Source organism: Amblyraja radiata, chromosome 17 (genome assembly GCF_010909765.2).
Source record: "Amblyraja radiata isolate CabotCenter1 chromosome 17, sAmbRad1.1.pri, whole genome shotgun sequence".
Lineage (NCBI taxonomy): Eukaryota > Metazoa > Chordata > Chondrichthyes > Rajiformes > Rajidae > Amblyraja > Amblyraja radiata.
The window spans coordinates 27204504-27220130 of NC_045972.1; the positions used below are offsets into that span (position 1 = coordinate 27204504).

At 48.3% G+C, this 15627-nt stretch overlaps 1 protein-coding gene across 1 annotated transcript in view; it reads right to left on the reverse strand.

The window, feature by feature from the left end:
• Positions 1–11540, reverse strand: part of dync1li2 (dynein cytoplasmic 1 light intermediate chain 2) — a 61132-nt gene extending 49592 nt beyond the window's left edge. The window contains exons 1-3 of the mRNA XM_033035883.1: positions 11395–11540; positions 9166–9239; positions 8500–8616 (exon numbers count right to left, since the gene is read on the reverse strand). Of these exons, the coding sequence (XP_032891774.1) occupies positions 8500–8616; positions 9166–9239; positions 11395–11483 (280 nt within the window). The 5' untranslated portion in view covers positions 11484–11540. The remainder of the gene's footprint in view (positions 1–8499; positions 8617–9165; positions 9240–11394) is intronic.
• Between the last annotated feature and the right edge of the window lie 4087 nt (positions 11541–15627).

Consider the following 15627-nt stretch of genomic DNA (forward strand, 5'->3'; position numbering starts at 1 on the left):
GCACAGGTAATGAAGTGGGAAGTTAGCTTATTTTACTAAGATTCAAGGAGGCCTCGTTAATTGGAAAGTTGTTTCAGCTACAAGCAGATGCCAATGACCCACTTTATGTCATTTCCAATGGCATCTAAGGCCTCAATGGCAAGCAGAGTTTGTTGTCGCTGATGTAAGAGATAACTTGAACCAAAGTTTAAGACAGAAAAAGCTGTAAATTAAGAGAATCATGAGATGCACTGTGGAATAAGGTCCTTGAGTGAACTGACAGGCAAGCAATTCCACAATCCTTGCGACTGAGGAATACCAATAACGATGCTGCTAGACACCTGGAAAATTGAGGTGATACTGTGGCAGCCAACGGTATTGTTACCACAGAATGATGGACGTGTGCTCATTTCTGTCCGGTAGGCGGCGCGACTCTCGTCTGCAGCGGCCTCTGCAGTCCGTCTGCGTTTTTATTATTTTATGTCTATGTTTTAATGTAGTTTTTGTTATTTTTGTTGGGGTATGTGTGTGGGGGGGTGGGGGTGGTGTGGGGGGGTTGGGGGTAACTTTTAAATCTCTCCCTGCACGGGAGACCCGACCTTTTCTTTGTCGGGTCTCCGTTGTCGTTGGGGCTGCAACGAGGAGCGGCCTCCAACAGGAAAACCGGGGGCTCTGGTGCCGACTACTCACCTCACCGTCGCGGAGCTGGCCGAGTCCAGAGCGGGTGGAGCTGTGGTGGACGCTGCTGCGACCCGACCCCCGGAGATTCGGTGGCTGCAACTGCGGGTTTGGTGGACGGCGGCACCGGGAGCCCGCGGGTCCCTGGAGGGAGACCGCTTTTCAGGGCTCCCGCAACGGCGACTTCTCCCGCCCGAGTTGCGGGGTTGAAGAGCTCCTGGAGCGGGGCCTTACAGCACCGCCCCGCGCGGCTTGGAATGGCCGCGGGAGTTTGCGAGCGCGCGCCGGGGGCTCTAACATCAAGAACCCGGTGTGCGACCTTGCATTACCCGGCGTGGCTTAAATGGCCACGGGACAATTCGCCATCGCCCGCCGGGGGCTTTGACTTTGACTCTGACATCGGGGGGGAGAGTGCAGTAGAGAGAAAAGTTTTTTTGGCCTTCCATCACAGCAATGTGATGGATGTTTATGTAAAATATGTTGTGTCTTGGGTCTATTTGTTTGTAATGTATGGCTGCAGAAACGTCATTTCGTTTGGACCTCAAGGGGTCCTAATGACAATAAATTGAATTGTATTGTATTGTATTGGACTGGATTCTCATTGTGGTATCTTCTTACTGGAGAACAGGAAGAATAGGAGGGGAATGCATCTTAGAAACAAGATTTACTCCCTTATTGAACCCTGGGCAACAATGACCAGGGATTGTAGGACCAACACTCGCAAGGAGACTCTGAGAGTGGGACTCCTAATCAGAAGCAACCTCAGACTAAACAACATCTGATAGATAGCTTGTATTTTCTCTTCTATTCTCACTCAATATAACCATGCTCATTCTGTTGCAAGCCATACTGAACAAGAGTGATTGTTTTTGCTAAAATAGCATTGTGCTGGAATGCAAAATGATTCAACTTTAGCACTTGGCTAGTTTATGATTTTCAGTCTTCCCCATCCCACAAATTCTCATTCTTTTTTTTGGGCTCATCGGTAGCTTTGCGTTACATACTGTACGCAATTTGTCTGAAACCACAAAATATTTCACACTCAATGTTTGAAATGGAGACATGGATGCAATAGTTTGAAGATCAAGACTTCAAACCAGACAGAAAACCCTGGTCTACCACAGCAGCAGTAATCTCTGAACTCCTATGGGTGTCTGGGAAAATGACTAAACAAATTGTCAATGAACTGGAAAAATACTATCAATGATAGAGCCACAAAATTCACCAAAAGGATAAAGAGTCAACCAATGTCAGTGTCCTCTTCCAAGTCAACATTCCCTGCACCAAGGTTTTGTTTCACAGACACACCATTTGCATGCCCGACACAGGCTCCAGAAACACACGCTGTCCCACTCTGTCATGGGATGAGATTACAAAACGGACAGGAGGAAACTCAAGGAAGGCAGATTATAGTCACTAACAGGAAACCAGCTCCAAGAATCAAAAAAAAAAAAAAGCTAGAGGGACCAGCATGCAAAAGTGAAATAAAATTGTCCCCGAGGCAAGAAACAACAATATTGCTTTTCATGCAAAACATTATCCTCGTCAAATGGTCATCGGGGGAACAGTAAACTAGGCCAGGATTCAGTAAATGCTCAGACCAGATTCTCCATATGAACTGCAAAACATAAATCATAATTCATAATGTCCTCTACAAATGTAGTACATTTGCAGTACACTTTTCACACCATAAAACTGAAATTTTCAGGATGGGATGGGGTGGGTCAATAAACAGATTTAGGCAGAGATTTCCAGAGTCTAATTGCTGAAGTTCAAGAAATGTTGGAATAAGCAAGAGGGCAAACTGGAGAAGTGGATCACAGAAATGCGAGAGATTGAGAGGGTTAAAGGGCCTGTCCCACTTGGGCGTCATTTGCGCGTAATTTACGCAACATCATTTACGCATCACGACGCGCCCCAGGATTTTGGGATGTACAAAATCTTTGCGCGCCATCTGCGTGATGCGCAAATGACATCCAAGTGGGACAGGCCCTTAAGGCTGCAGAGAGGCATTTGAAAACAATTTAAGCTTGTGCATAAAATCAATGGTCTTTCCTCTTCCAGTTACGGCCTATTCATTCACACCATCCTCCAACCAGTACGACACCCTGCTCCCCACCACAGCACAATCAACCTCCACCATCGTGTCAGACAGTGCATTCCAGATCAATTACTCCTCAGCAAAGTTCATTGGTCTGTAATTTCTAGTTACCTAAACATCTCTTATTACTAATGATTTCCACACATGAACAAAAATTTAAGATTTTGCCCAGATTCTAATTTTCTCCTTAATCTGCTCCAAAAACCAACCTGACTAAATCATCTAGACCCGGAAAACCCTGTTCCTTCGAGGTCCTGACTTCAATTATAAAAAGCTGTTTCTGCCATGGAATACAATACTCCAGTTGAAGCTAAACAGTGTTTAATTGTATGTACCAAAACAAAACCACGAAATTCTGACTTGCAGCAGCATAACAGATACGTAAATTTAGGACTCCGTAAACACCACAATAAACAACAAAAAGTTCAATATTATAAAGAACAAAAAATAGCAGGGCAAAGACAAAAACAGTGCCCCAAGTATATGGAGTTCGGAGCTTATTTGGGTGTTGTCGTGTTTAATAGCATAATGGTTGTCAGGAAAGAATTTTAGAGTTAAAAAATTGAAACATAATCTGCAAAGACATTAACTGGCTCAGAAACATATGACTTGAGAAAGTACACAAGAACTGTCATCTCCCAATAGCCAGGTTAAGGTGAAGCAATTCAAGCAAAGCCAACCCATCAATTGACAAATCAAATCGTTGCCAAGAATGGAAGGCCATATAAAGAGCAGTCCTTCAAGTTAATGCACACTGCAATGTCTTGTTTTTAAACTTTCTTCATAAGTATAACAAATGAGCATTAGCCCGAAGCTTAAAGTTATTCAATTAGTCCAGATCCACAAGCAGCAGCCTGTTGTTCAGATCAAATAACCCGAACAGGAATCAGGACATGCAAAGACCAATTCTCTCCAGTTCAATCGTGGAGTTTACAACACGAGGCTGCAAAAGGAACATTTCCTCATCAAAAATTTCAAAGGCAAGGATATTACCCAAACTGAAGTCAACTAACATATGTCTGACTAGGAATTGAACCATGCACCGATTAATCCACGTGGTTTCATGCAGCAACAAGGATGGTGTGGGACTGGAGGGCTCAAGCACTGAGAGACCAGTTTAAAATGGCGGGTAGTTTAAAATGGCGGCGGCGCGGGCACATCGCGACGCCCTGTGTCTCTCAAAAATGGGAAAAATAGCGACGATTCCCCTTGTATCCATTTCGTACAGCCGACAGGAACTTCTGGACATCGGTTCCTGCGGCTGCAACAACATTTTGGGCGATCTCCGTCTTCCGTCTGAGCTCATCAGAGCAACAGAGCACCCGACTGGAGACCGCCAGGTGAGCCGCGGGGTTGGAGACCGCCACCCGACCCGCGGAGCTCACCCGACCTGCGGAGCTCAACCGACCCGCGGAGCTCAACCGACCCGCGGAGCTCAACCGACCCGCGGAGCTGGAGAACACCACCCGACCCGCGGGGCTGGAGAACGCCAGGTGAGCCCCGGGGCTGGAGAACGCCACCCGACTTGTGGAGCTGGAGTACGCCACCCGACCCGTGGAGCTCACCTGACCCGCGGAGCTGGAGAACACCACCCGACCCGCGGAGCTGGAAAACACCACCCGAACCGTGGAGCTCACCTGACCCGTGGAGCTGGAGAACGCCACCCGACCCGTGGAGCTCACCTGACCCGTGGAGCTGGAGAACGCCACCCGACCCGTGGAGCTCACCTGACCCGCGGAGCTGGAGAACGCCACCCGACCCGTGGAGCTCACCTGACCCGCGGAGCTGGAGACTGCCACCCGACCCGCTGGGCTGGAGAACGCCAGGTGAGCCCCGGGGCTCGAGACCATCAGCAGAGCTGCGGGGCTGTAGAACGCCTGCGGAGCCACAGACGCGGAGCAACGGAGCGGCAGAACACCAGCGCGCACCAAGCCAGCTCGGCCTACCAGAAGCACCAACAGACGGCAACGCGTACGAAAGCACTGCCGGGGACGCAGGGGTGGGTTAAAGGCCAGGTTAGAGCTAGCCCCACACAGGGTGGCGATTCCTAGCCTTTTCCTCGCTAACGTGCGCTCACTGGCAAACAAAATGGACGAACTCCGGCTAAGGATCACCTCCCACAACTGGATCAAAGACTGCAACATCCTGATCTTCACGGAAACTTGGCTCAACACCGACGTTCCTGACAGCGCCATCCAGCTAACGGGGCGTCATTTACTCCGAGCGGACAGGACATCAGACTCCGGTAAGACCAGAGGTGGGGGTCTATGCATTTATGTAAATAAAGCATGGTGCACGGACTCCACCATCATCGAGAGTCACTGCTCAGCTAAACTTGAGTTCCTCTTGGTTAGATGCAGACCGTTCTATCTGCCCAGAGAGTTCACCTCCACTGTTGTGACTGCAGCCTATATCCCTCCTGATGCTAATGCCAAGCTTGCCATGAAAGAGCTGCATACTTCCATTAGCAATCAACAGACGCACAACCCCGAGGCAGCCTTCATTGTTGCGGGTGACTTCAATCACTCTAACCTGAAGACTGTACTCCCCAAATTCCACCAACATGTCTCCTTCCCCACTAGAGTAGACACTGGACAAAGTCTACACCAACATGGCTGAAGCTTACAAAGCCATCCCCCTCCCCCACCTTGGTCAGTCTGATCACGTCTCATTGATCCTGCTCCCTAAGTACTCCCCACTCATCAGACGGGTTAAACCAACTGTGAGGACAGTTAAAGTCTGGTCAGAGGAAGCGGACTTCACACTTCAGCAGTGTTTTGGAAACACTGACTGGAAGGCGTTTGCAGCCCAGGCCACCCTTGACTCCCACACGGACATTGATTCCTACACATCCTCTATTCTGGACTTTATAAACTCCACTGATCAAACAGGTGACCATATTCCCGAATCAGAAGCCATGGATGAACAGCGAGATCAGGCTACTGCTGAAAGCACGGGACACCGCTTTCAGGTCAGGCGATGCTCGAGCCTACAGCTCATCCAGGGCTAACCTGAAGAGGGGCATCAAGAAGGCCAAGCACTGCCATAAGCTCAGGATTGAGGAGCACTTCAACAACAACTCCGACCCCCGACGCATGTTGCAAGGCATCCAGGCCATCACGGACTATAGACCCTCCAACACCACCCCTACATCCAGCGACGCCTCCTTCCTTGAGGAGCTTAATCACTTCTATGGCCGCTTCGACAGGGACAATCTAGAGACAGCCATCAAGGCTGTGCTCCCTGCTGATCACCAACCCCTCACACTCACCCCCTACGACATATACGTGGCACTGAGTAGGACTAATGCACATAAGGCTGCTGGCCCTGACGGCATCCCCGGGCGCGTGCTCAGGGCCTGTGCTGCGCAGCTGACAGACGTCTGGACTGACATCTTCAACCTGTCACTTGCCCAAGCAGTTGTCCCCACGTGCCTTAAAACCACCTCCATCGTGCCAGTGCCAAAACACTCCACTGCGGCAAGCCTCAACGACTTCCGCCCAGTTGCACTTACCCCCATCATCACCAAGTGCTTCGAGAGGCTGGTCCTGGCACACCTCAAAAGCTGCCTACCCCCCACACTGGATCCCTATCAGTTTGCCTACCGCAAGAACAGGAGTACGAAGGATGCCATCTCAGCGGCACTTCACTCCGCCCTCTCCCACCTCAACAACAGAGACACTTACGTAAGAATGCTGTTCATCGATTACAGCTCAGCATTCAACACCATTATACCATTTAAACTGATCACCAAACTCGGTAACCTGGGCATTGATCCCTCCCTCTGCAACTGGATACTGGACTTTCTAACCAACAGACCCCAGTCTGTTAGGTTAGACAAGCACACCTCTTCAACCCTCACCCTGAACACCGGCATTCCACAGGGCTGTGTGCTGAGCCCCCTCCTCTACTCCCTCTTCACCTATGACTGCACACCTGTACATGGTACTAACACCATCATCAAGTATGCAGATGATACAACGGTGATTGGCCTCATCAGCGACAACGATGAGTCGGCCTACAGGGAGGAGGTCCAGCACTTAGCAGCATGGTGCGCTGACAACAACCTGGCCCTTAACTCCAAGAAGACCAAGGAGCTCATTGTAGACTTCAGGAAGTCCAGGGGCGGCACGCACACCCCCATCCACATTAACGTGATGGAGGTGGAAAGTGTTTCTAGCTTCAGTTTCCTGGGTATTAACATCTCCGATGACCTCTCTTGGACCCACAATACCTCAACTCTGATCAAGAAGGCTCACCAGCGTCTCTTCTTCCTGAGGAGACTGAAGAAGGTCCATCTGTCTCCTCAGATCCTGGTGAACTTCTACCGCTGCACCATCGAGAGCATCCTTACCAACTGTATCACAGTATGGTATGGTAACTGCTCTGTCTCCGACCGGAAGCCATTGCAGAGGGTGGTGAAAATTGCCCAACGCATCACCGGTTCCTCGCTCCCCTCCATTGAGTCTGTCCAAAGCAAGCGTTGTCTGCGGAGGGCGCTCAGCATCGCCAAGGACTGCTCTCACCCCAACCATGGACTGTTTACCCTCCTACCATCCGGGAGGCGCTACAGGTCTCTCCGTTGCCGGACCAGCAGGTCTAGGAACAGCTTCTTCCCGGCGGCTGTCACTCTACTCAACAACGTACCTCGGTGACTGCCAATCACCCCCCCCCCCCACGGACACTCCTCCCACAGGAAAAACACTATGTCTGTATATATGCTAATGTAAATATTTATTCAAATCATATGCTATGTCGCTCTTCCAGGGAGATGCTAACTGCATTTCGTTGTCTCTGTACTGTACACGGACAATGACAATTAAAGTTGAATCTGAATCTGAATCTGAATCGGATTGTTTCCCTGGTGCAAAACTTACGAGTTTTGGTCAGTCTTTTTCCCAGGGGATGGGAGTCTAAAACAAGGAGGGTGCAATTACAATATTTGAAAGACATTTGAGCAAGTTCATGGATAGGAAAGGTTCAGAGCCAAATGGGACTGGCTCGGGTAAGCATCTTCGTTGGCATGACTCAACCAAATCGTCACCTATCTACACTCTCCAGAGATGTTGCTCACCTACTTATTTACTCCAGCAGTTTGTGTCCTTTTTGGCATAAACGAGTTGGGCCAAAGGTTTCCACTGGGAAACAAACAAGGCCTTGGTTTATTCTCACCGCCAAAGACAACACATTCTAATTCATACCGGAGAAACAAGGAACTACAGATGCTGGTTTCCACTACATCTCCCAAAACGTCAGTCTCCCTTTTTCTCCAGAGATGCTCTTTACCAGCTGAGTTACTCCAGCACTCTGCGTCCAATGCATTATTGAGGCAGGGTGGAGTTGGACATGAATTCGTACCACGAGATTCGTTATAAACATCCATTTCTTCCACAGTAAATGCTTTTGTACTTTGCAAACATTTGATGAATCGTGTGCAATCATTCTAACTGTGCAATGCACGGTGTCTTTGATGAAACGTCGCTGATGATGACTCAGGATGTTTCAGGAAGCCCTTGGGCTCATTCCAACTGCTCTGCTTTGCTCAGCAATTCATCAGAGATTTACTAAGCCTGGGAAAGAGTCGGCTGCAATCATTTTTAGCGTAGTTTATTAACAAACAACTTGCAATAATTTACGAGACTAGGGTCTTCCTCCCTACCTTCACTGATTTAAAATATTCAAAAACACAAAGAACACGCAGAGAGTACACCACACATGATTTTCACTGATGACTCACTGACCATCTCGGTCTTCGTCGTGTATGTTCAGGTATAAATATTCCAGGCCCCTCCCTTTCTTGTTGTGCTCTGCACCTTGGAGCTTGGCCATGAGTGTTGTCTTGCCTGATCCATCCTCACCTGGAGGTTCAGCAATGAGTCAATATTAGTAATAATGCCATTAATTAGATGAAGTAATATTTAGGAACAAAATGCAAAAAACAATTGGTTCAGGTAAATATCCCTCCCAAAAGAAGGCAATGATGTAAAACACAAAGTGCTGGAGTAACTCAGCAGGTCAGGCAGCATCTCTGGAGGACATGGATGGGTGACGTTTTGGGTGGGGACTCATCAGGCTCTGATCGATGTCCCGAAAATGGACTAATTTTATCCATGTCCTCTGGAGATGCTGCCTGACCTGCTGAGTTACTCCAGCATTGCGTTTTACGATTCCAACATCAGCAGTTCCTAGAGTCTTCAATATATATACTGAATTTTTAAATATTACTTTAAACATTTCAATTTCAATTATAAATAAATTTCGTTAGAGGAGATTAAACTTTTATCATTTTATAGCATTCAACAATATTGCAACATAAATTACACTGAAATTTAACACGCTGTTTGCATTACTCCTTGTAAGTACTGTCTGATTTTAGGACAAATATATGCGGTGAGCTCCAGCCTTACCAAGCACAAGAATATTTTTCCCTGTGGGCAGTTTTGACCGAGACCGGGTGGAGACTTCACTGAGGATAGAGGTCCTGAAAGAAAAACACTTGCATTTTATATCGTACTTTTCCAGTCATTTCACAGGCAATGGCAGCATTTTCTTTCCCAGCCGCTTGTTAATGAAAGCAGAAATTGCTGGAAATACTCCATAGTCAGATATTGTCTTTCTGCCAAAACATGTAGCAGTTTAGTTATATAGCTCGGAAACAAACCCTTCGGGCCCAACTCTTCCATGCTGACCAAAATGTCCCATCTAAGCAGTCCCATTTGCCTTCATTCGGCCCATATCCATTTAAACCTTTCCTATCCATGTATCTGTCCAAATGTCTTGTAAATGTTATTGTACCAGCCTCAACTACTTCCTCTGGCAACTTGTTCCATATACCCACCTGTGTGAAAAAGTTGCCCTTCAGCTTCCTATTAAATCTTTGCCCTCTCACCCTCTGAGTAAAATACTGTGCATTCACCCTATCTATTGAGTATTCCATCATGGTTCCCCTCTATAAGATCACCTCCTCAGCCTCCTGTGCTGCAAGTTCTAACCTGCCCAACCTCTCCCTACCCAACGTCTCCTAACATCCCCATAAATCTTCTCTGTACTCTTTCCAGCTTACTGACATCTTTTCTAGAGGAGGGTGACCAAAATTGAATCAAACACTCCAAATGCAGCCTCACCAAGGTCTGGTTTTATTGCATGTTCCCAAGTCACAGGAGCTTAATTAATCAATTTAGCCCATTGAGTCTATTCTGCTATTCAATCGTGGCTGATCTATCATTCCCTCTCAACCCCAGTCTCCTGCCTTCTCCCCGTAACCATTGACACCCTTACTAATCAAGAACCTGTCAATCTTCACTTTAAAAATGGCCAATGACCAATGATCTCCCAGTAGCCCAGCATTTCAACTCCCCCTCCCATTCTGACCTTTCTGTCCTGGGCCTCCTCCATTGTCAGGGTGAGGCCCAGCGCAAATTGGAGGAACAGCACCTCATATTTCGCTTGGGTAGTTTGCATCCCAACGGTATGAACGTTGAACTTCAGGTAGCCCTTGCTTTCTCTCTCCATCCCCTCCCCAGTTTTCCCCACTTGTCTTCCTGTCTTTCCTTGTCCCGCCCCCTCCCCTGACATCAGTCTGAAAAAGGGTCTTGACCCAAAACATCGCCAATTCCTTCTCTCCATAGATGCTGCCTCACCCACTGAGTTATTCCAGCATTTTGTGTCTACTTTGCCCCCACTGCCGTCTATGGCAATGAATTTCACATATTTACCACCATCAGACTAACGAAATTCATCTTCATCTTTCAAAAGGTACCTCCTATTATTCTGATGCTATGGTCGCTGGTCCTAGACTCTCCTTTGTGTGGAAACATTCTCTCTGCATCCACTCTATCAAGACCTTTCACAATTTGGTAAGCTTCAAAGAGGTCACCCCTCATTCTTCTAGACTCGAGCGAGTACAGGCAGAGTACAGAAAAGGATGGCCTGCCACACCACAAAGATATAGAAGCCCAACTACTGTGTCATTCAGGTTCAGAAACAGCTTCTTCCCCACAGCCATCCGGTTATTAAACACTACAGCCTCCAAAAAAGCTCTAAACTACATAGACTTGGGGGCATTGGTTTTATCTTTTTGCACTATGATTATTTGTTTTATGTATGTATGTATGTATCTGTTGTGCAAGTAAGAATGTCATTGTTCTGATTGGGACATATGACAATATAACACAGTTGTCTCTGGAGCACTGACAGCTGAAGAAGGTCCCGTCCGCACCGCGACCCCGAGTCGGCAGTAACCGGGCCAGCCCGCCCACACCGCAATGACAGCGGGGATCAGACCGAGAGAAGCCGACTGGCAGCTCCAGGACGGCCCGCCCGCCCGGCTGACAGAGTGGGGAGGAGGCTGAGAGGAAAGCAGGGCCCGTCCGCACCGTCCGGTTGGCGGCTGCAGGAGGGCCCGACAGCGCGGTTGACTGACTGAGTGGGAAGGGACGGCCCTGACCCAGGCCGGTAGTGACCGTGACCGTGGCCGCCCCGCCAGTGGCTCCAGCGGGGATCGGACCGAGGAAAGGTGGGCCTGCCCCGCCCCCGCCCACAGAGCCGGGAGAACGGCCCAGCCCGCCCGCACCGCCTTAGGCCGCTCCCGGCCATCGGTTCCCCCGCCCAGCGCCGCCGGCCGGCCGGCCGCCTACCACAGGTTGGGCCCCTCGTCCTCATCGGCCGCCTCCTGGTTGTTGGCGGCGGCGGCGCCCAGAAGCTTCCTCTCCTCCACGGGCGCCATCTTGGCCACTGCGCCCGCCCGGGACCCGGATCAGTGACGTCAGCCCCAGTAACGCCAGGACCCAGCAACTGCCCCGCCCCCGCCGGATGCAGCCGCTCACCCGCTCAGAGCCTCCTCCAGCCGCACTGACAATATCACAATACCTGATCAATTCGAATCTTAATTCTAAACATTTAGAAACCACTTCAGGCAGTTTTCTGGACAAATGCTCTCATGAGACAATCCAATGACGTCATTGTCTCTTCAACATTCCATATCCGCGCCATTTTACACAAAATGTCTTTTATTTCCTAATTTAAGTGTCAGTTTCTTATTAAATTGTGTCCGGCAGCTGCGTGAACCCTAGCCAATCAGCGGCCGCCCGGACCAAACCCTGGCCAATCAGCGGCCGCCCGGACCAAACCCTGGCCAATCAGCGGCCGCCCGGACCAAACCCCGGCCAATCAGCGGCCGCCCGGACCAAACCCTGGCCAATCAGCGGCCGCCCGGACCAAACCCTGGCCAATCAGCGGCCGCCCGGACCAAACCCTGGCCAATCAGCGGCCGCCCAGACCAAACCCTGGCCAATAAGCGGCCGCCCGGACCAAACCCTAGCCAATCAGCGGCCGCCCGGATCAAATCCTGGCCAATCAGCGGCCGCCCGTACCAAACCCTGGCCAATCAGCACCCGCCCGGACCAAACCCTGGCCAATCAGCGCAATGTTTGGACTTTGGAAGAGGAAGATGAAGATCCACAAACGTGTCTATGTTGATGGGACGATGATAGAGAGAGGCAAAAGCTTCAAATTCCTGCGCATGCGTATCTCTGAAGATCTTTCCTGGACACGGCACATTGTTGCAATTATTTTTTTTTAAAACAACCCCTCTACTTCCTGAGAAGATTGCGGAGATTTGGTATGTCAGAGAGGACTCTCTTGAACTTCTGCAGGTGTAGAGTAGAGAGCATATTAACTGGTTGCATCGCAGCCTTGTTACATAGATACATAGACAATTGGTGCAGTAGTAGGCCATTCGGCCCTTCGAGCCAGCACCGCCATTCGTGATCATGGCTGATCAAACACAATCAATATCCCATTCCTGTCTTTCCCCCATATCCCTTGATTCTGCTAGCCCTGAGAGCTCTATCTAACTCTCTTTTGAATGCATCCAGTGAATCAGCCTCCACTGCCTTCTGAGGCAGAAAATTCCACAAATTCACAACTGTGTGAAAATGTTTTTCCTCATCTCAGTTCTACATCAGGAACATGTTTCCTGCATCTAGCGTGTCCAATCCCTTAATAATTTTACATGTTTCTATAGGAATCCCTCTCATCCTTCTAAATTCCAGTGAATACAAGTCCAGTCACTCCATTCTTTCATCATATGACAGTCCTGCCATCCCGGGAATTAACCTCGTGAACCTACGCTGCACTCCCTCAATGGCAAGAATATCCTTCCTCAAATCTGCAACTTGAATGCCCAGGAAAGAAGAAGACTGCAAAAAGTGGCGAACACTACCCAGTCCATCACGAGTACTGACTTCCCCACCATCTAAGTGATTTACAGAGGTCACTGCCTCAAATAGGCAGCCAGCATCATCAGAGACTCACCCTGGCCACGCACTCATTTCACTCCTGCCATCGGGAAGAAGTTTTGGGAGCCTGAAAACTCTAATGTCCAGGTTCAGGAACAACTTCTTCCCTATAGCCATCAGGCTATTAAACACTACAACCTCCAAATAAATTGGTTTTGTCTTTTTGCACCATTATTATTTGTTTGTTTTTATATGTATGCCTGCGTGTACACTCACACTTAACATTTTATTATATTGTTTACATAGTACTATGTTTACAAATTCTATTGTGCTGCTTGCAAGGAAGGATTTCATTGTTCTATCTGGGACATATGGGAGTCGTGACTCTTCTAAACACTAAACTAAACTCTAAACCCACCGCCCTGGCCATTGTCTCATTTCATTCCTGCCATCGGATAGAAGGTACAGGTGTCTGAAAATGCCAGACCATCAAGTTCAGGAACAGCTTCTTCCCAACAACCATCAGGCTCTTAAACACTGTAAATATCAACTAAACTTCAAACTATGAACTGTCAGGCTTTTGTCTTGTTTTGCACTACATTGTGTTTTTTTAATGTACTGAATTTCTTTCTTTGTTTATTATACTATCTGTTGAATCCAGTGTTTACAAACCTAATGTGGTGCAGCAAGTAAGAACTCCATTGTTCCGTTTCGGTACATATTACAATAAAACACTCTTGACCACATTTCGGGTTGGGACCCTTATTGAGACTTAGAAGTAGACCGAAGCATAGGAGGTGATTGCAGAGTGTAGGCCATTGGCATTCTGAAGACATAGCCAAGCCCTGGACTGCAGCAGGGCCTCCAGTGGCCTTCTCCTCCATCAAAAACCCACACTATCTCCTGTCTCTTGTCCACATACTGGCCCTTTGTCTGACTTCCTCCGCCCCGGTGCACGGGGTGAGCAGAGGCTCGGCGGCAACCTCTCCGGGCTAGTTCTCGTTACCACGGCAGCGAGCCGGGCCTGCAGGCAACTGAACCATCCTCTCATCAGCTAGAGTGAGGTCCTGACTTGAAATCGACCTCATTGAAGACCTTTGAACTATGTTTAATCAGACTTTATCAGATTTCAATGTTACAGCTTGCACTCAATGTTGGAGCCTTTTATCCTTTATTTGTGCACTGTCGACAGCTTGGTTGTATTCATGCATTGTTTTTTCTGTGACGAAAGCACGTAAACAAAAGCTTTTCACTGTAGATAAACAACATTCTGTAGCAACTCAGCAGGTCAGGCAGCATCTCTGGAGAAAATAGATGGTGACTTTTTGGGTGGGATCCTTCTTCCGACCCGACCCTGCTGACCCGCTGAGTTACTCAGCATTTTGTGTCTATCTATGATATAAACAAGCATCTGCAGTTCTTTTTTCACTGTACCTTGAACCATGTGACAATAATAAACTAATAATACAAAAATAATAAACTATAATACGAAACCATTTAATCACTCATCTAATTACTTCATGAATGTTGTGAGTGTCTCTGCTCACTCACGCCCCCTGGTGGAGATGTAGGAGTTGCTATGGACTGTCTACTTGTGCTGTGTTCCCTGACTTTCTTTGTACATGAGTATTGTCATAGTCATAGAGTGATACAGTGTGGAAACAGACCCTTCGGCCCAACTTGCCCACACCGGCCAACATGTCCCAGCTACACTAGTCCCACCTGCCTGCGCTTGGTCCATATTCCTCCAAACCTGTCCTATCCATGTTCCTGTCTACTATTATGGTTATTCACTTATTGACGAGGATGGACCTGCCTCTTCACACAAGAGATACACAGCAGCAGTCCAAGACCTTGTGGCTTTGCTGAGCAGTCTGTGTTGAGCTCCACGCACCTGTAGCTGAATTCCTCATCCTGCAGCACCCCAGGAGATCATTGAAGGATCAGATCATCTAGAATCACACCACCCTGCACCACTCTCTCATCTCACTGCCACCATCGGGAAGAAAGTACAGGAGCCTGAAAAACAGAATTTTCTAGGATCAACGTGTAGGAAGGAACTGTAGATGCTGGTTTACACCAAAGATAGACACAAATGCTGAAATAACTCAATGGGTCTCTGGAGAGAAAAAATGAGAGACTGAAACAGGGTCACCCATTCCTTGTCTTCAGAGATGCTGCCTGTCTCACTGCGTTACTCCAGCATTTTGTGTCTACCTCCTGGTTCAAGAACAGCTTCTTCCCAACAACCATCACATGCTCTTGAACACATCACGACTAACCTCAGCAGCTGTGATATTTTATGGATTGTGCCATAGGTTGATACAACACGGAATCTTTCCCCTCTCACCTTAAAGCTTTGACCTCTAGTTCCTGGTTTCCCTAATCTCGGTAAAAGAGTTTGGTCGACCACAGACTTTGGGAGTTTCTGTGCGTCATTATTGTGGTTATGAACTACAGCATGGAAAAAATCCTCCAGCCCATCGAATCCACACCTGTTCACACTAGTTCTATGTTATCCCACTTTCACATCCACTTCCTATATTCTTGGGGCAATATACAAAGGGCAATTAACCTACATATCTGCACATCTTTGGAATGTGGAAGGAAACCAGATCACCCAGAGGAAAC